Below are 22,432 nucleotides of genomic sequence, written 5' to 3'. Positions count from 1 at the left end.
AGCTGCAGTACCAAATACTGCTCACATAATTATTATTTTTATTTCTATAACATATTCCGCAGCACTTTACAAAAATGTAACTTTTTTTATTTTTTAGAAAATAGTAAACCCAATTTTTCTATTTTCAAACTTTATATATTTATTTAAGCTATGGCATGACTTGGTAGAAATTGAATCCATGACTCCACTGTGATTGGAGACTTTTTGTATTTATTAAAATATTGGAAAAAAAATTGAATACAGACACAATAGTTTTTTCACTGTTCTTCTTAGGTAAGAAGAATATTATTTTAGCTAAACATTTTAAAAAGTTGAAAAAAATCTAGTGTGAAAAAATTAATGCTTTGTAAAAAGTTAACATGGACTTTTTTTTGCATTATAAACTTGTTTTATCTCTTTTCACTTAGGTACACTTATGAAGTATCACCTGTGTTTATACTAACTGAAGAGGCTGTCCTGTTGAAGATGATGGAATTTCTAGGTTGGAAGGAAGGAGATGGCATATTTAGTCCAGGTATGTCTAATGGGGGCAGTTCTGCTCCTATGTATGGCTCCGGTATGTCTGCCACATTGTTTTTAGTCTCATTTTTTTCTTTCCTGTTATGGTCACACTAGTAGGATGGCATGTTAACATTCACTATTTTCAAAACTCATAGACTGTTTTTGTAGCCTTTATTGGACCTGAAGTATAGCAAAGCATAACTAAGTATGAAAGGCATATAATTATTTATTCCAATAACCTTTCATGGCGTCCAGTATGGAGAGTTTTTTTTTTTTAAATTGCTATTTTATCAGTAGCATAATAAAAAATGTGCAGTGCAAGATATAATATAGCTTAAATGTTTCTAGAATATCCACGCTCTTATTCACAGCAAACGACCAAGAACAAATACATGTCTGATTAACTTACATCAATAAACTCATTCATTATGATCAGTAGAACAAACCAGAATAAGACATTGATAATGGCAGAAAAAAGTTGTTATCAAAAAACGCTATGTATATAACACAAGTCAGTAATAATACGTGATTTCCCATTTCAAATTAAACCCATAAGAACAATTGTACTAACACAGAAAATCTAAAAAAGCTACACAATTCATAAGAACAGTTCTTACATCACCTCCACGTGCATGTTTATAAACAAGTTAAATGCCGTAGCTCAAAAGTTATTAGTTCTCAGATATCATTTATGTCCATACATTTTTCTTACAGCACCAGAGATATTATGCTAAAGAATGTTACAAATATCTTTAAATTGATTGAGAATCCTAACTTCTAAAAGTTGGCCTGTACAGCCGACATACAAGAGCTTATAATCGGTACACTCAATAATCTCTAAAACATTAATGAGGTTATTCTGGACTATTTCATTTTTTTATGGGCTTTTGAAGTTATTGATTCTGTGGCTTCTGGTAATGTCACATTACATGGCAGATTATTCTTTTCCACTCTGCTTTGTTGATGGGGTGATGTCATGCTGATTGACATCTTGCTCCCCCTGCATAACTGCAAGTAGCCAGCTGTCAATCAGCATGACATTGACAGTTATTCCCCATTGACAGAGATGCCCTGAAGAGGAACTATTGCTCTGTTGTCGTAAAGCAACAAAATCTCCAGCAGGACTGGACTGTGATCACTCTGAGCCAGGGTCGGGCAGAACAGATAGGTAATTAGCAACTAACTGCCTGTCACTTCTAAGCCTCATGAGAAAAAACTAAAATTTTCCCTGATAACCACTTTAAAAGAATTACAGTTCCTTGAAAAATTATTCATACCCCGTGAACTTTCCAACAATTTTTCACATTACACCCATAAATTTAAATGTATTTTATTGGGATTTTATGTGACATACCAATACAAAATAGCAAGTGTTTTTGAAGTGTATAGGAAATGATACATGGGTTTTCAAATTATTTTAAAAATGTAAATCAGAAAATTGTGACTTGCATTTGTTTTCAGCCCCTATGAGTCAATATTTTGCTGCAAATCTTTTCGGTATATCTCTACCAGCTTTGAACATCTAGAAGCTGAAATGTTTGTCCATTCTTCTTTGCAAACTAGCTCTAACTCAGAGAGATTGGATGGAGAGCATCTGTGAATAGCAATTTTCATGTCTTGCCACAGATTCTAAATGGGATTGAGGTCTGAACTGTGACAGGGCCTTTCAAACACATGAGTATGCTTTGATCTAAATCATCGATTGTAGTACTGGCAATATGTGCCGAAAAGTGAACTTACACACCAGTCTCAAGTTATGTGCAGCCTCTAACAGGGTTTCCTCCAGGATTGCCCTGCATTTAGCTAAGTCCATCTCTCCGTCAAATCTGACCAGCTTCCCTGTCCTTGCTGAGGAAAAACATCCCTACTGCATGATGCTGACACCACCATGTTTGACTTTGAGTATGGTGTCTTCAGGATGATGTGAAATGTTCATTTTATGCCTCAAATAACATTTTGTATTTAGCCCAAAAAGTTGTTCTCATTTGAACAGAGCACCTTCTTCAATATTTTAACTGCATCTATTACATAACTTGGAATTTCTTATAGCTCACTTTGAAACACGGCTTTCTTCTTGCCACTCTTCTATAAAGGACAAATTTGTGCAGTATACAACTATTAGTTGTCCTGTGGACAGAGTCTTCGACCTGAGCTGTAGATCTTTGCAGCTACTCGAGACTGACCATGGACTTCTTAGCTGCTTCTCTAATTAGTGCTCTTTATGCTTGAGATGTCAGTTTGGTGAGCAGCCATTCTTGGTAGGTTTGCAGTTGTGCTATACTCCCTTCATTTTTGAATGATGGATTAAGCAATGCTCTGTGAGATGTTCAGAGCTTTGGGTTTTTTTTTTAATAACCTTACCCTGCTTTGCTCTTCTCCACAACATTACCCCCTGACCTGTCTGGTGTGTTCCTTAGTTTTCACGAAGCTGTTTGATCCCTAATGTTCTCAAGCAAACCTCTGAGGCCTTCTCAGAAGAGCTGCAGTTATACTATGATCAAATTACACACAGGTGGACTCAATCTACTAATTATTTGACTTCAGGTGCAAATTGGTTACTCATAATTGTATTTGGGGCTTTCAGACTACAGGGAGCTGAATACCAAGACATTGCAATTTCAGATTTATATTTTTAAAATAATTTGAAACTGAGTATCATTTATTTTACACTTCACAAATACAAATCACAAATATTTGCTACTTTGTGTTGGTATATCACTTAAAATCCCCCAAAAATATGTTTAAGTTTGTGCGTCAAATGTGAAAAAATGTGGAAAAATAAACAGGGTATGAATACGTTTTCAAGGCACTGTAGAAAGGCATAAGACAACTTGGAATTAACAATTTCTAGCACTTTTTATTATATTATTATATTTCACAGGGATTGTTATCTGTACTCATTTAAGAAAGACCTTTATTATACAACCAAGTCTTTTTCTTTAATTTTGGAGTATATTGACTAGGTAATAATTTGCTGCCAATAGTAGTGGCATTTTTAGACAAAATTCTACACCCATTGCTCAAAATTGATTTAAACTTCGAATTCTCATTTAGAGATGGAAAGTAATTGAGAACCATGCTTTTTACTTTATTAAACTGCACAGTATAAGTCAGACAGTATTGGTTTGTGTTTCTCATTCCTTAAGATTATTGAATAGGAATTGTGAACAATAAGATGCTTATGTTCCTTTATTTCGACTGTGTGAGTAGCCACTTTTAGAAGTCCTTTGGAAATGCTCCAACCATTAGTCTTTCTTGCATTTCTTTGTGATTCTATCTCAAAGAATAGATCAGATTTATAAATAAACATGTAGAAATGTATTTCTTGGCAGTTGTTATACTATATATAGATGCATCAACTGGTTTTATGATTACCCCTTTTCAGATGAAAGTCCAAAACTGATATTTCGACTGATGTGTACTAAAAGTGAAATAAAGATTGTGGATTTTTTAATTAATTCAGGCACAATAAGTACATGTCGATTCCAAAATATCAATAATTCCAGAAAAAAAATGGTATTGATCAAAAATTGTGAATTATGGGGACGAGTACATTGTTAAAGAGAACATGCCACCTCCAGAAACACTATTACCTGAATATCCACTGGTAATCTGTTCTGAATAGAATTTATAGCATGCCTTGCTAGCATACCGAGCCATGGTTAAAGGGAGAAAAATAAGTTATATTCTCCCTGCAGCCACCTGCCTTCAATCATTGGGCAGTGCAGGTAGCTGCCATAGTCTCTGATCACTGTACCGTGAATGCAATCTGATCATTGCATTTTGTATTCACTCTCCTGCACCTTGAATGACAGCTTGCTCTGTTCATACACATGCAAAAATACAGTCTGCAGAGTAGCCTGTCAATCAAAATGCCAGGGAGTGATTACAGCTTGCTTACAATATAGTGATCAATAACTGCAGCCACTCTCTGCACCTTCTCAATGAATGAAAGCAAGTGGGTACAGGGATAATATATTTTAATTTTCTCCCTGAGGCATCTGTTCCATTGAGCCAGAAGGGCATGGAATAAACACTATTTACCTGCAGATTTCCACTACGTAGCATTTTAGGAGGAAACATATTTCCTTTAAATTCACAATACATGGGGAATGTTTGGACCCTTCTCATACACCTCGAGTTTGAATGCAAAAACAAACAAAGAAAGTGTAGTGGGCACCACAAATGTAATAATAAACAAATAAATAATAATAAATAAATAAAATGGTGCCACAAAAGGCTGTGCAAAATTGAGAATAGTGAGAAACAAAAAAAAAATCATCAAAGCAAAGGAGAGTGCACACTCAAGTGATGTGTAAAAGATTAAACATGGTTTTATTGAGTATCAAAAATAACTCTAAGGCTGCCGTCACACTAGCAGTATTTGGTCAGTATTTTACATCAGTATTTGGGTGTGCACTCTGATTGCTGTGCAGTTTTTTGTATTGTTCTTTGAGCTGGTATGTAGTGAATCTGATTCTTTCCATTTAGTCATGTTTATCCCTTCCCTGTTTTCCATGCCTTCTTTCAATTTCTTGATGTTTATTCCCATGTCAATCTTGATGGTATCCAGCCAGTGGCACTTTGTCTCCTGTTTCCCTTTATGACTGACCATTCTAAGCAGAATCTCCCTTTCTAGTGAATTAGCCCTCATCACTAGTGTTGAGCATTCCGATACTGCAAGTATTGGGTATCGGCCGATACTTGCGGTATCGGAATTCCGATACCGAGATCCGATACTTTTGTGGTATCGGGTATCGGTATCGGATCAATAGGGATGTGTAAAATAAAGAATTAAAATAAAAAATATTGATATGCTCACCTCTCCGGCAGCCCCTGGACATCACGCTGGTAACCGACCAGCTTCTTTGTTTGAAAATGAGCGCCTTCAGGACCTGCGAATGACGTCGCGGCTTCTGATTGGTCGCCTGCCACCCATGTGACAGGCACGCGACCAATCAGAAGCCGCAACGTCATTCGCAGGTCCTTAATTCCTAGAATTAGGAGTTTTGTGAATGAGAATGACGTCGCGGCTTCTGATTGGTCGCGTGTCGGTCACATGGGCGGCAGGCGACCAATCAGAAGCCACGACGTCATTCGCAGGTCCTGAAGGCGCTCATTTTAAACAAAGAAGCCGGCCGGTTACCAGCGTGATGTCCAGGGGCCGCCGGAGAGGTGAGCATATCAATATTTTTTATTTTAATTCTTTATTTTACACATCCCTATGGATCCCAGGGCCTGAAGGAGAGTTTCCTCTCCTTCAGACCCTGGGAACCATGAGAATACCTTCCGATACTTGATGTCCCATTGACTTGTATTGGTATCGGATATCGGTATCGGCGATATCCGATATTTTTCGGGTATCGGCCGATACTATCCGATACCGATACTTTCAAGTATTGGACGGTATCGCTCAACACTACTCATCACATATCCAAAATAGGTCTGTTCCTATATGGTGATCTTGCCTTCCAGGGACAGCTCTGAGTTTAGATGATCCTAACTGTCCTTTGGTTTCAAAGAATTCTTCTCCTCACACAATCACACATCACAAAGGCATGAATTTTTCCTCTTTCTACTTTCATAAATGTCTATAACTCACATCCATATGTTACAATTGGGAACACAATTGTAGTAACCAATCTTTGTTTGATGGTGATTTAGACATGCTTTTTTAATAATAATAATAATAATAATAATAATAATAATAATAATGTCATGATCCAGACTGGGGTTTGTTTTCTGATTTTTCTCTCCCCGTGATGGTCATGAGGGGGTTAATCTTCCTTGCCTCATTTTGGAATCTCTCTGGCTATTTCAGTCCGCTGTTACCTGCAAGTAGTGGCAGTTATAGTTTCTGTCTCTGGCTTGAGCAGCTGACCCTTTATACCCTGATTTGTCCTCTGTCCATTTTCTGTGTTCCTCTGTGACTTCGCTCATTGTAGTAATTGCTTTCCGTGTTATGACCCCTTGGTTTTTAACTCGGCTTGTCCTCTGACCTGTTTGGCTCTCTTGCATCTCTGGCTTTTCTGCTCCCCATCAGCTCTTACTCCTTTGGCTTGTTTCTGACCACATGTATTGCTGTGACCTCTGGTACTTTGTTCCCTCTCTGTTCCTGACCCGTTTTTTTCTGATTAATCTTTCGCCATCTAGTGGCTTCTGCCTGCTGCTCTGTGATTTCACTGTGAGTGTACCTGTTTTCCTTCACCTCCTGGTGGAGACTGTGTGCTACTGCGCTGCTGCAGGCATTGCAATAATAATAATCTTTTATTTATATAGCGCCAACATATACCGCAGCACTTTAAAGTTTGCACACATTTTTATTGCTGTCCCCGATGGGGCTCACAATCTAAATTCCCTATCAGTGTGTCTTTGGAATGTGGGAGGAAACCGGAGTACCCGGAGGAAACCCACGCAAACACAGAGAGTACAAACTTCTTGCAGATGCTGTCCTTTGTGGGACTTGAACCCAGGACCCCATCGCTGCAAGGCTGCAGTGTTACTCACTGAGCCACCGTGCTGCCCTGTGCTTTCACTTTTATATTTGGTCCATGCTCACCATGGATGCACATCCCTGTACTATTTGATGCTTGATCTTTGCTGTCATATTGCTACTGTGATTAATAAGGCACCCAAGGAAAAACAAAGCCATTGACCATTTCTATTTTTTCATTGTTGACCTGTATATGGATTTCTTCATTGAAGGTAGTCTTGATTTTGATATTCTTGATATTTAGGTAAACTGTCATCTTTTCTCTTTTTTTCAGTCTTCAAGATCAGCTTTTTCATCTCCTTCTCACTTTCTGCTATGAGGGTTATATCATCTGCATATTTAGATTGCTGATGGTCCTATTTTTGCACCAACACTCAAATCATTGATGTCCAGCTTTCTCATGATTAATTCAGCATAGAGGTTAAAAAATAAAAATGGAGAGAGGATGATTCCTTGTCTTTTGCGCTGGCACTCAGCTCACCTTACCCAGTGCTGTCCAAAGTTTTTCATACTCAACAAGGTCAAAAGCATAGGTATTATAAATGAGGAAGCCAAGGATCAATCTACAAAAGATTCTCTTTGAGTCAAATTTCCTGAAATTCATTTTCTTGTGTTGCGATTTACTGCAACTTTATTTGTTATAAATTGAATTTTTCGAGGAAATTCAAATTTCAAACAACCCATGCATCTCTACTTGGTACAATCAATGAAACACAAGTAGAGCTACTTCTGGTTCTCCTGCTTTTCTATGATGTGTCTGTGGTTTGCGATATGATCACGGATCTCTCTAGCCTTACGGAATACAATTTAGGGATCAGTAAGTTCTTTTTCAAGGATGTTCCTCAAGCTTTTCTGAATGATTCTTATAAACACCTTGCGAGCATGAGGAATCAGGGAAAATGGTTTATTGTTGGCACAATCCTTGACATTGCTTTTCTTTGGTTGTGGGATGAAAACTGATGTTTTCCAACTGATCCTCTCTTTTGGCCGTGTGCAGGTCCTCTAGATCTTCAAACAGTGCTGTCAGTGCAGCGCTTTGAACTGGTTTGAGAACATCCACAGGAATGCCATCAATGCCAGGTGCTTTGTTGCATGGCAACTGCCACAGCACCAGTCCACTTCACTGTCCAATATGTCTGTTTCTGGTTCATCTTGGACCTTATGCTCCTCAATGCTGCCACTAGCATATAGTTCCATGGAGTTTCATGGTGAATGTTTTATGAGGTAGGTCACCAGGTCTTTCCCCAACCCATAGCACTTAGTCACACAACTGCCACAGTTGGGATGCCATGTATTACCATTCTTCTGACACCTTTAAAACATTTATATTTATTTATGCTTTGCTTATGTAGCACTATCATATAACGCAGCGCTTTACATACATTATCATCACTGTCCCCAATGGAGCTCACAATCTAAATTCCCTATCGGTATGTCTTTGGCGTGTGGGAGGAAACTGGAAAACCTGGAGAAAACCCATGCCAACAATTGGAGAACATACAAACTCATTGCAGGTGTTCTCCTTGGTGGGATTTGAACCCAGGAGCCTAACCCTACAGTGCTAACAACTGAGCCACCATGCTGCCCATATAGATTAGCTACTATTAGGCATAAAATATTATGCATTAACAAAAGGTATGTAACTTGGTTTAACTGTGGCAACAATCCTTGAAGTGGACAGTGCTGTGGTCTTAGGTTCAAATCCTACCAAGGACAATATCTGCCATTTTCTATTTTCTCCCCTTGAGGGCTTCCCTCCATACTACAAAGGGAATTTAGATTGTGAGCCCCATTGGAGACAGCAGTGATAATGTATGTAAATGCTGTGGAATATGGTAGCACTATAAATGCAATGCATAAAAATTAATAGTATCAAAAAAGCACATAGCAGAACACACTGGCGCTCGCAGGCTATATGACTGCTGATTCTACTTGTAGCTTGACAGGCTCTGTGTGCAGTCTTGTCTGAACACTATGCGTATGCTGTCAATAACAACATTAACAACAAATATCCCATGCTACAATCCTGCCTCACATCCTAAACAATGCCTATTGAATAAGGAACTGCCACTTCCTAAAGGCCCCTTCACATTAAGCGACGCTGCAGCGATACCGACAACGATCCGGATCGCTGCAGCGTCGCTGTTTGGTCGCTGGAGAGCTGTCACACAGACCGCTCTCCAGCGACCAACGATGCCGGTAACCAGGGTAAACATCGGGTAACTAAGCGCAGGGCCGCGCTTAGTAACCCGATGTTTACCCTGGTTACCATGCCAAAAGTAAAAAAAAACAAACACTACATACTTACCTACCGCTGTCTGTCCTCCAGCGCTGCGCTCTGCTTCTCTGCTCTCCTCCTGTACTGGCTGTGAGCCGGAAAGCAGAGCGGTGACGTCACCGCTCTGCTTTCCGGCTCACAGCCAGTGCAGGAGGAGTGCAGAGCACAGCGCTGGAGGACAGACAGCGGTAGGTAAGTATGTAGTGTTTTTTTTTTTTTACTTTTAGCATGGTAACCAGGGTAAACATCGGGTTACTAAGCGCGGCCCTGCGCTTAGTTACCCGATGTTTACCCTGGTTACCAGTGAAGACATCGCTGGATCGGTGTCACACACGCCGATCCAGCGACGTCAGCAGGGAGTCCAGCGACGAAATAAAGTTCTGGACTTTATTCAGCGACCAACGATCTCCCAGCAGGGGCCTGATCGTTGGTCGCTGTCACACATAACGATTTCATTAACGATATCGTTGCTACGTCACAAATAGCAACGATATCGTTAACAATATCGTTATGTGTGAAGGTACCTTTACACCATCATTTTTGCGGCACCTTGTGGGCTCCATGAATGTGACTTCCATCCCAGCGTCAGATGCTAATGCAGTCCTAGTATAGCAGGCCATGTGCAGTGGGAGCATCCTTCTGTTGGCGTGCCTCGCTGTGCGCTTGCGAAAAAGATGTGATATTCCGGTGTGCTCCAGCTGGAAGTGCTGCCATTGAGTAGCGAGATTAGTGGGGGACGTGGTAGCGGTGGCATCACCAGCGCTATGCGATGGGCTCTCAGATAGGCCAAAAAAACAATGCATTTTGAAGGACACAGTCCTTTTCCTCAGGGTCATAGGGAGCATGCCAGGATCTCACATCTTTTTTGCTAGCGCACAGGGAAGCACATCAGCAGGAGGATGCTCCCACTGCACACTGTACACTCCACTAGGATTGCACTAGCATCTAACGCCAGGATGGAAGTCGCATTCATCTAGTTATACCTAGACATTAGGGATACAATGTCTTACAATTCCAGAGTAATTTTTCTTAAAGGTTAGTTCAGTACCCAAAATGCACTTTCTAATTATCTACCTTTACACTCTAACCACTTTTACAATTTGCTTTATTATTATACAATACCCCAAACTTCTCCCTATCTAATCATTTAACCCCTTCATGACCGGAGGAATTGTTGGTTTTGCGTTTTCTGTTTTTGCTCCCCTTCTTCCTAGAGCCATAACTTTTTTATCCGTCAATATGGCCATGTGAGGGCTTGTTTTTTGCAAGACTAGTTGTACTTTTGAAAGACACCATTGGTTTTAACCTATCGTGTACTAGAAAATGGGAGAAAATTCCAAGTGCGGTGAAATTGCAAAAAAGTGCAATACCACAGTGTTTTTTCATTTTGCTTTTTTACTAGGTTCACTAAATGCTAAATCTGATCTGGCAGTATGATTCTCCAGGCCATTACGAGTTCATAGACAACAAATATGTCTAGGTTCTTTTTTTATCTAAGTGGCGAAAAACATTTTAAATCTTTGTTAAAAAAATGCGCCATTTTCTGATACCCGTAGCATCTCTATTTTTTGTGATCGCAGGTTGGGAGAGGGCTTATTTTTTGAGTGACGAGCTGACATTTTTAATGATACTATTTTGGTGCAGATTCTATCTTTTGATTGCTGTTATTCCATTTTAATGCAGTGTCGCAGCGACCAAAAAAAACTAATTCTGGCATTTTGACTTTGTTTCTCGCTACGCCGTTAAGCGATAAAGTTAATCTTTTTTTTTTTTATAGATCGGGCAATTCTGAACATGACTATATCAAATATGTGTATGTTTGATTTTTTTTATTGTTTTATTTTGAATGGGGTGAAAAGGGGGTAATTTGAAATTTTTTTTTATATTTTTAAAAACATTTTTTTTTTTCACTTTTGGCATGCTTTAATAGTCTCCATGGGAGACTAGAAGCTGCCATAACGCGATTGGCTCTGCTACATACGTGTGATGATCAGATCTCCTGCATGTAGTAGAATACCTCACTTGCTATGAGCACCGACCACCGGGCAGCGCTCATAGCAATCTGGCAGTGACAACCATAGAAGTCTCTAGGAGACCTCTGGTTGTCATGCCAACTCATCGGTGACCCGCAATCACTGATGCGTGGATTTCCGGTGCAATTCCTGGAAATGTTTGTTAAATGCCGCTGTCAGCGTTTCACAACAGCATTTAACAGGTTAAATGCTATTCCAGCTGCAGCTGTTCTAGGCACATGTCAGCTGTTCAAAACAGCTGACATGTGCTGGGAATGACGTGGACTCACCGCCGGAGCCAACATCAAAGGGAGGGTGTGCGACATTGGCGTACTATTACGCCCAATGTTGGAAAGGAGTTAATGTGTTTTTTTTTTACTTTACTTCCTGTGATGTTTTGTTTAGGAGGAGTCTCAAATAGGATACTGCAGGACTCACTCCTCACAGCATCCACCGCCTGTCTTGGAGAAGGATGCTATCAGGGGGCAGCACTGCAGTTACTTACTACAACGCACCCTCTGAAGATGTTCTGGTGTCCTGGACCCATGGTGATAGAATCTGTTGGAGAAGTGAGTGCAGCGCCCACATCTCTGCCACCATGTCTTCTAACAGACATAGAAGCTACAAGTGATACGAGAGCTGCCCCACAACTTCTAGCATTTCCCTCTAATGAATTGTCATGAGGGATCAGTGATAAAAGCTATCTGAGTGACACAGGCACCACCCCTGATGATGATTCATTTCAGGGTGGTACTAGAAGCTCTGGGGCAGTGCTCATATCTTCTGTCTCCACCCTTTCACAACATCTTGTTTCACAATTAGAGACAGCGGTGGCAGAGATAGAAGCTGAGTGCAGGCGCTACACTCACATCTCCAAAGGAGTCTATCACCATGGACCAAAGATATACTCGGAGGATGCTGATGCATCACACTGTAATAAGTAACTGCAGTACTGCCCACTGATGATGTCTTGTTCCAGGAAAAATTATAAGGTATTGCATAATAAAGTTTATTAAATAAGTGATTCGGGTGTTAAGATAGATATTTAGAAAGGACATTGTAGGTATTGGACAAACCCTTTAATATGTAAAAATGTTAAAATCTATGGGCTGAACACAGATTTCTCTGAGAGTCTACCTCCAAAGATTATTTTAAATGAGGGTTACCAGTATGAGACATGTAGATAAGGAGAGCTGACTATAAGTCGTTGTATGTCTCACACTGGTATCTCCCCCTTTAATTTAAAATAATCTCTGAATGCAGATTCTCATGCAGATCAGTGTTTTGCCCATAAATCTTAACAGCTCATTTACATATTAAGAAAAATGTGGATTTCTCTGGAAAAAGATATTGGATCATAGATATTAAGGTATCATTTTATTCAGCTTCCTATGACCCACATGCGTATATAAATAACCTGAAAGGGTTGCTCCTACTGACAGATTCTCTTTAATACATGATTTCCGTTTCACATTTAAAACCATAGGAATAATTGTTTTATTACTGAGTTCTGGAATTTGTATTGCATCCTTTTCTAATTTTTGATTACTGTTTTTTATTATTGTAAAAGTCAACATATTCTGTTCTTAATAGTTTTAGTGGGTTTGTTTTGTGACATATATGTAGTCAGATATCACCTGCTTTTTAGCTCAGTTTGTGTTTAGCACCATTTGTGCTTGGTCCTTTGCTATGAGTAGATACATTAGAAACATGAAAGTTGATCAGAAATACTATGTCTTCCATTGTGGATTTGTAATTGTTACGAATAAAACATGAACTTTTTTAACTCTCAATGCTGGACTCAACAAAAAAAGCTTTGAAGCTTTAACTTGGACCCTGGTCAGAGGTTGAGACCTTGAAGGGAATGCCTTTTGTTAGCATGGGTGAGTAATCAGCGAATGTATTATTTTGATATACGGTAATTATTGATGTCAGGGCTGTATGTACAGTGTATACGTCAAGATATTGTACTGTGGACAGAGCCTAACACAATAGTGACAGAACTATGAATCCTTACTGAAGCATCAGCTATATTGGCCTTATTCAGTTTTATAATTTTAATTCCTATAGTTTTAGAGATATATGATAAACATGGTGGTCATTAAATTAGTCCTGCTAAGTTTTTAACTTGAATCTGTCACCAGTTCCTGGCAACCTCATCTGAGAAAAGCATGATGAATGGGCAAAGACCCTCACTCCAAGGAAATATCACTTATTGCACTGATTGTTGCCGTTTTGCTATAAACTCTACTGCAGATCTACCAGATATCTGAATGCTGCTCTCTGTATAATCCGGTCTGCACTACTGATTGGCAGCTTCCTGTGTGCACTGTGCATTGACAGAAAGCTGCCTAAAACTGGTTAAGACAGGGTTGTACAGAGCTGATGAATATGGAAAAGTAAGTGACACATTACAGGAATCCGGGTGTTAGGACAGTGCTGGGGTCCCTGCATAAGTCCCGTTCCTCCTCTAGGCAGGGCACGCTCCCTACTTTTAAAGGGGCAGAATGCGTGCTTCTAAAAATGTCCCCAGCCATTGGCTGGGAGACATCAGGTATTTAAGGCACCCTCCTCTTTAAAAGGTGCCTTAGCTACGCTAGTACATTACTGTTGTACACATCTGTCTAAGTAGTTAGGTCCCTGTCACCATGCTCTCTCATTCTGATCTTGTCCACCCTATCTGTACCTGATCATAATCCAGTCCTTCCCATACCTGATCCTGACCCACCTGGTCTGCACCTATTACTGCCTCCCTCATCCATCTAGTCTTAACCAGGTCCTATGTTCCTGTAACCTGTCCTGTCTATTTCTGTGTTCCAGTTCTAGTCCTTTCTACCAGCAGTTCAGTATCCGCTGAACCTTTTTTCTGGCTGTCCTAAGTCTCCAAGTCCATCCCTACTTCCCTACACCCCCTAGGGGGTCAGCTACTGTGACTCCAGGGTCTGTCCTGCAGGGGTACCTGGCATCCCCCTGGGTCCAATTCCTGTACCATGTCCTGTCTATTCCTGTGTTCCAGTTCCAGCCCTGTCTACTAGATGTGCAGTATCCATTATCCTGCTATCTTGTTCCTTGCTGTCCTGAGTCTCCAAGTCCATCCTTACTGCCCTGCACCCCCTAGGAGGTCATTTACTGCGACTCCAGGGTCTGTCCTGGAGTGGTACCTGGAATCCCCCAGGGTCAAATTCCTGTACCATGTCCTGTCTATTCCTGTGTTCCAGTTCCAGCCCTGTCTAACCAGATATGCAGTATCCATTATCCTGCTATCTTGTTCCTGGCTGTCCTGACTCTCCAAGTACATCCTTACTGCCCTACACCCCCTAGGGGGTCAGTTACTTTGGGGTCTGTCCTGGAGTGGTACCTGGTGTCCACCTGGGTCCAATTCCTGTACCATATCCTGTCTATTCCTGTGTTCCAGTTCCAGCCCTGTCTACCAGATGTGCAGTATCCATTATCCTGCTATCTTGTTCCTGGCTGTCCTGAGTCTCCAAGTCCATCCTTACTGCCCTACACCCCCTAGGGGGTCAGTTACTTTGGGGTCTGTCCTGGAGTGGTACCTGGTGTCCACCTGGGTCCTATTCCTGTACCATATCCTGTCTATTCCTGTGTTCCAGTTCCAGCCCTGTCTACTAGATGTGCAGTATCCATTATCCTGCTATCTTGTTCCTTGCTGTCCTGAGTCTCCAAGTCCATCCTTACTGCCCTGCACCCCCTAGGAGGTCATTTACTGCGACTCCAGGGTCTGTCCTGGAGTGGTACCTGGAATCCCCCAGGGTCAAATTCCTGTACCATGTCCTGTCTATTCCTGTGTTCCAGTTCCAGCCCTGTCTAACCAGATATGCAGTATCCATTATCCTGCTATCTTGTTCCTGGCTGTCCTGACTCTCCAAGTACATCCTTACTGCCCTACACCCCCTAGGGGGTCAGTTACTTTGGGGTCTGTCCTGGAGTGGTACCTGGTGTCCACCTGGGTCCAATTCCTGTACCATATCCTGTCTATTCCTGTGTTCCAGTTCCAGCCCTGTCTACCAGATGTGCAGTATCCATTATCCTGCTATCTTGTTCCTGGCTGTCCTGAGTCTCCAAGTCCATCCCTCCTTCCCTACACTCCCTAGGGGGTCAGTTACTTTGGGGTCTGTCCTGGAGTGGTGTCCACCTGGGTCCAATTCTAAACACACTATCAGGTGGTCACTTAGTTATTCCTTTCCAGGCTCCTGGCACAGTGGTTTCACAGTCACGCACGTTACACAGGGTCTCTGTCTCTACATCATGATACTCTCAGATTAGATGTCAAATACCTTCATCCATGTTCCCTTAATCAAAAAATGTAAAGAATTTCCTGACTTGATCAGGCGGCAGCATTATGGTGAAAATAAAATTATACTGTGACCTCCATGCATGAAGCCATGTAAAATGTTTTCTAATTAATCTCTAGGTGGCTCTGTATCCAATATGTATGCCGTAAATTTAGCGAGGTACAAGTTCTGTCCTGACATAAAAGAGAATGGGCTGTCAAGTGTTCCCCGACTTGTGATGTTTACTTCAGAAGAGGTATGATGTGAATCTTAGACCAAAATAATTAGAAAATTACCAATCAAAATTCGTCGTCTGTTGTGTGTATAGTAAGACAATATTCCATTTTGCATGATAAATAAAAATGAATTAAAAAATAGAAGTGAAGCAGATCTCCATTGCTGTAGGCAGAAACAATGATCTCAGTTCATAAAGTGCAATAGGTGTATTTGTAATTCAAAAACTGAAAGTTGCCTATCTTGGATTGGTGCAAAGATAGCTGCAGCTCATCAAAATTACAGCAAGCAGCCCAGTAAGTGACCCAACAATGGAATCAGGGTTTCTGTCCCTATTTTATGCTGAACTCAGATGGGACAACATAAACCTAGCAACTTAGTCCCTATATTTATAGGATATCTAATTTTGTAAGCGTATTAGAAATATGTTAACTTTTAATTTATATGAATTATTTTGGTTTAGGGTAATGCATAAAGCACTTCTGCTATTTTAACAGTGGTCTTCATTACAATTTATAGAGGATAGAGGGTATTACTTAATTAGACAATTCAAGAATAGTGTACAGATTTATACTACGTAAATCTTTTTTATGACTATCAAAACATTAATATATCACATTCTAGTTATCCGTGTTGGGAATATAACCAATTTGAGAGACCGCCCCAGTTGAATGAGAAGAATAAAGAGGTGGAGTACTCCTATAAACTATCAAAACATGTGAACCTACCACTAATGGAGTAGCCACAAACCACTAAAGAGAATAACAAGTTTTTCATTCAAATAATGTTAAAATAACCATACATGCAGAGTGTTGTGGTCCAGTAAGGAGGAAGAGGAACATGGAGAGACATCAATGTGCAGTATAGAGCAGAAAAAGCATGACTGCATCAGAATTAGGTTAAAATAATGCAGAAAGCAGGTGCCAGAAGTCTATATAATACATGTAGAAATTGTTCCCAAAGACCCATGAATATGCAAGTTCTACAGAAAGATACAAAGGTAAACGCCAATAGCTTAGCTTACCCATGGTGTAAAGTGATAGATGTGCTCTCCAGGCAGCTCCGACGTCCGTTTTGCATAGTTGATTTCTCAAAGGGTTGTCGCGTAATTGCTTTTGCAAGGTATTTCATGCTGAACTCAGATAGGACAACATAAACCTCTTTATAGGATAAATCTAACTTTTAAACATCGTGAAAGTATGTTAACTTTTAGTGTATATGATTTTTTGTGTAGGCTAATGCATAAAGCAATTTTTTTTGTGGTCTTCATTACAATTCATATAGGTTATAACTGGGTGGTGGAACCACTGTGCTATGATACGAGGAGAGCCTAGAGGGGTATGACTAGGTGCTTCACTAAGTCCGACCTCGGATGCGTGATGGCTGCCAATATCACGATCCGACGAGAAACCCAGTGAGGCGGGACCATGTGCTACTCCAGCACTGTCCTCAGGTAGATGGTAGCTGACTCCCAAGAGACCAGATGCAGGAGCAGCCAGGGATGGTAGACTTGACAAGCACAGGCGGGCATGGCTGGTAGACAGCCAGGTGGGCATGGCTGATAGGCAGGTGGGCACGGCTGATAAGCAGGCTGGCGGGCATGGCTGATAGACAGGCAGGCGGGCACGCCTGATAGGCCACCTGGTGGGCATGGCTGATAAACAGGCATGTATACAGGAATACAAGCACTGAGACCTTAGGACTAACATGTTTTAAGTACAAACTTACAACATTGCACAGGCACCTCCCACCTGGTAGAGGTGCCTTAAATAATAAGTGTTCCCCAAATATTGGCTAGGAACACTATAGAGGCTAGGACCACTTATGTGCCCTAAGCATAGTGCCTGGGGATTTGCGAGCAGTGCGCAGACCCCGGGCAGCTGCAGGAGAATGAGGACGGAGCACGTGACAGTGGTGGTGATTATATTGGCATCTCTGTTTGGGGAGGGATGTGGAGTGCAAAGACTCCTGAGCCATGACACGGACAACAGGAGAAGGAGGAGCAGAGTCATGGCAGTGAAAGCGTCGGCATCTCTGCCAAGGAAGGGGGTGCAGAAACGCCAGTGTTATTATTACTATTATTGTTTATTGTTATAGCATTGTTTATTCCATGGCGCTTTACATGTGAGGAGGGGTATGCATATTAAAAAACAAGTACAATAATCTTAAAAAATACAAGTCACGACTGGTACAAGAGGAGAGAGGACCCTGGCTACGAGGGCTCACAATCTTCAAGAGATGGGTGAGGATACAGTAGGCGAGGGCAGAGCTGGTCGTACAGTGGTTTAGTCGATTGGTTGTTACTGCAGGTTGCAGGCTTGTCGGAAGAGGTGGGTCTTCAGGTTCTTTTTGAAGGTTTCCATTGTAGGCAAGAGTCTGATATGTTGTTGTAGATTGTTCTAGAAAAGGGGTGATGCACAGGAGAAATGTTGTATGCGATTGTGGGAAGAGGAGACAAGAGGGGAGTAGGGAAGGAGATCTTGTGTTACAGGTAAGCCTTTTATATGGTCTTATAGCTTTGATAATAGAGGCCTAGGGGCCTGTTTTAGTCTTAATGTCATGATTTCCCAGATGGTTTTTAGTGATTTTGTTGCCAAAGTTGAGTAATATAAAAAGATCACCTCTGCGTCTAAATGACTGATTTCGACTGTTAAAGGAATCTGTCACTAGTTTTTTGCTACCCATCTGAGAGTAGCATGATGTAGAGGCAGAGACCCTAAATCCAGTAATGTATTATTTACTGGGCTACTTGCTGCGGTTTGATAAAATCACTGTTTTATCTGCTACAATTTTCGGAATATTGAGCTCCGTATGATGCCATGCACGCCACTGATTACCTGCTTTTTACGTGCATTGTGTATGGGTAGAAAGCTGCCAATCAGTGGTAGAATTGGGGTTATAGAGAGCTCATGAATATGGAGAACTACTTGACAGCAGGTTTACTAGTCCTCTAGTGAGAATCTCTTGCTGATAAAATTGTTTTATCAAAACTGCATCAAGCAGCCCATTATGCTGCTCTCAGATTAGGTGGCAAACACTATGTGACAGATTCCATTTAATGTGGAAGTTTAACTGCCAGTCACAGCCACTCTCTTACTTCTGGTCACCAGTGCTCAACTGGGAATCCTGCAGGAAGCACAAACCATAGATAACGCACATGTCTGACATTTATGAGAGAGAAGGTAAAAGAATGTCCCAGCTAACACAGTGCGCTATGCTGTATTTGGTTACGAAACTCAAGGATGCACAGCTATGTCTTGGTCTACAGGTTCGCATTGGGCATAACTCAGTCTGTTCATTAAGAAAGCAACATTTAGTGCTCATTAGTGTTGAGCGATACCGTCCGATACTTGAAAGTATCGGTATCGGATAGTATCGGCCGATATCCGAAAAATATCGGATATCGCCGATACCGATATCCGATACCAATACAAGTCAATGGGACATCAAGTATCGGAAGGTATTCTCATGGTTCCCAGGGTCTGAAGGAGAGGAAACTCTCCTTCAGGCCCTGGGATCCATAGGGATGTGTAAAATAAAGAATTAAAATAAAAAATATTGATATATTTACCTCTCCGGCGGCCCCTGAACTCAGCGCGGGTAACCGGCAGGCTTCGTTGTTCAAAATCAGCGCTTTTAGGACCTGAGAATCACGTCCCGGCTTCTGATTGGTCGCGGGCCGCCCATGTGACCGCCACGCGACCAATCACAAGCTGCGACGTCACCGCAAGCTATTAACGCGCTCATTTTTAAAAATGAGCGCGTTAATGGCTTTCGGTGACGTCGCGGCTTGTGATTGGTCGCGTGGCGGTCACATGGGCGGCCCGCGACCAATCAGAAGCCGGGACGTGATTTTCAGGTCCTAAAAGCGCTGATTTTTTTTTTTTTTTAAATTCGTTTATTAACCATAACGTTAAAAGAACAACAACATAATACACAAATTTATACTCCTTAGTATTACATACAATATTAAGTACGTACAATGTATACATAACTGAGTATCATAGTGTGTGTCCAACATATCTGTTACTCCACTGAAACCGTACATATCTGACGTGGAGTCATGAAAAATTTACAGTTATTAAATCTTAACTATAACTGTATCTTACTAACTACTTTCTGCCGCCTAACAATAAACCTACGTCCCTTTCTGCATGATACCTAGAAAGAATTGACACTTTGCACTAGTATAAATAACCATGAGTTATAAAGTGAGGTGAGAGGAGTTCCAGCCGCTCCAAATCTTCTCAAATTTACCCGGGCATCCTCTATTTTGATACAGTGTGCGTTCGTATGGGATAATCGAATTTACTAATTCAACCCAGGCTCTGAGTGAGGGACACGAACCCCCCATCCACCGCATTGCCACCACCTTCCTTGCCATGAAAAGTGACTCTCGTAAGAAAATTGCAACGTGATGACCCCAAGTCTCCTCGTCCCACACCCCAAACAAACAATTTAGTGGCTCAAGAGGAACAGGGGCCAATACTATAGAGGAGAGTAATGAGGTCACCTCCTTCCAGTATTGAAGAATGACCGGGCAGCTCCACATCATGTGAACAAAGTCCGCATCTGACAGGTGACAGCGCAGACATTCCGCAGAGTGAAGTCGACCCATTTTAAAAAGCCGCACGGGAGTTAGATATGATTGGTATATTATGAATAATTGTGTCATTCTGTTATTAACCGATGGGGATACCTTCATCGGGGACTCTAAAATTTCCTCCCATTCTTCTTCCTGTGTGTCAGGGATGAGTCTCTCCCATTTCTCCTTGATGAGTCTTATAACTGATTCCGCACCTACTGATAGCATGTAAGTATACAAAGAGGAAATGAGGCCCTGGGGTCCCTGGGATTTGAGGATTCCTATTAGAGGTAGAGACGAGATTGTGCGGCCCGTAACCACCCCCCTCATATATGACTGGAAAGCTGATCTTAATTGTAAAAAACGAAAAAATTGGGATCTCGGAATATCATGTTTAGTCTGCAGCTGTTCAAAGGACACAAAGGTCCCCTGGTCATGTAGATCCCCCACCGAGGTAACACCATGCATCACCCAGAAGGCGGTGGACGGGTGATTCAACAGCGTTGGAAAATAGCTATTTCCCCAAAGGGGCATTTCAGCTATAATATCTGTATATCCAACAATTTTTTTAATTTGTCTCCAAATTAATCTTGCCAGTCGAAGCATGGGCAGCGGATGAGGGGTGATCATTCTCTCCGACTCTAGAAAACCCAATGGGCACTCCACTCGAGCAGAATGAAGCAAATGATGTTCAGAGTTAGGGAGATAACCACCAGGCATCCACGTGACCAATGCCTTAGCCTGCCCCGCCAGATAATATAGAAAGAAGTCCGGTAACGCCGCTCCACCCCCCTGCTTAGGTCTCTGTAAAACAGAAAGTTTAAGTTTGGGCCTAGATTTTCCCCATATAAAGGAAGTTATTAGGGAGTTTAAATTAGTAAAGAGGAACTTAGGTACTGGTACTGCGCTATGTTGCAAACAATAATTGAATTTAGGGAGCAGAACCATTTTGATTAGGTTGATACGGCCCGCAACAGACAGTGGGAGTTTGCTCCATGATGCAAATTTGGATTTGACTAGTTCTAGTAAAGGATAAATATTAAGTTGTAAATCGGAATTGCTACTTTGGGACATATAAATACCCAGGTACTTAAAATTTGATACGACCGGTAGTGAAGACAGAGTTTCAAGATTTAACATGGGAGTATGAGAGAGAGGTAGTAGAGCAGATTTATCCCAGTTTATATACAGGCCAGAGTATTTACTAAAGATGTCTATGATAGCAATTACTTTGGGCAGTGTTTCCTTTGCCTTATCCATGAATATTACCATATCATCGGCATATAGGCCGATGGTATCCACTCGACCCGCTATATCTATGCCTCTAATATCCGGGGAGGATCTCATACGTATTGCCAATGCCTCTATTGCGAGAGCAAAGAGAGCTGGTGAGAGGGGGCATCCTTGACGAGTTCCCCTAAACAATGAGAGGGGCTTAGAGATGGAGTTATTTATGATTATGCGCGCCTTAGGTTTCATATATAATGCCCTGATCCACCCTAGAAATTTGTCTCCAAAGCCATATCTCTGTAGGCATACTGATAGGAAGGGCCATTCAAGAGAATCGAAGGCCTTGGCCGCATCCAAGGATGCTATTGCCCAATTGTTATCTGACATCAAAGAACTATATTGGATTATGGATTGAACTCGCCTAATGTTAATAGAAGTATTTTTGCCAGGCATAAAGCCAGTTTGATCTGGATGGATAAGGTCCAATATGATGGAATTCAGTCTAATGGCCAAAATTTTAGTGAAAATTTTATAATCTACATTAACTAACGATATGGGTCGATAGGAGCCACAATCTAGAAGGTCCTTCCCCTCTTTTTTAAGTATAACAATATTTGCCTCATAAAAGGTATCAGGCATGCATCCTCCCTCCCATATGCCCCGAAACACCTTCAGTAGGAGTGGTGCTAGTATACCCCGGTATCTCTTATATAACTCAACAGGAAACCCGTCCGGCCCAGGAGCCTTCCCAGAGGACATGTCCATTATGGCATATTCTACCTCTTCCAAAGTGAATGCAGCATCCAT

General features: G+C 41.3%; 1 protein-coding gene across 1 annotated transcript in view; it reads left to right on the top strand.

Annotated features, from left to right (window-relative positions):
• The window catches only part of GADL1 (glutamate decarboxylase like 1), a 462,065-nt gene that overhangs the window by 181,948 nt on the left and 257,685 nt on the right, over positions 1–22,432 (top strand). Inside the window, exons 5-6 of the mRNA XM_069730021.1 lie at positions 408–514; positions 15,717–15,832. Coding sequence (XP_069586122.1) covers positions 408–514; positions 15,717–15,832 — 223 coding nt within the window. The remainder of the gene's footprint in view (positions 1–407; positions 515–15,716; positions 15,833–22,432) is intronic.

The sequence above is a fragment of the Ranitomeya imitator genome, chromosome 6 (assembly GCF_032444005.1).
Source record: "Ranitomeya imitator isolate aRanImi1 chromosome 6, aRanImi1.pri, whole genome shotgun sequence".
NCBI lineage: Eukaryota > Metazoa > Chordata > Amphibia > Anura > Dendrobatidae > Ranitomeya > Ranitomeya imitator.
This window is presented reverse-complemented; position numbering and strand designations above follow the sequence as displayed.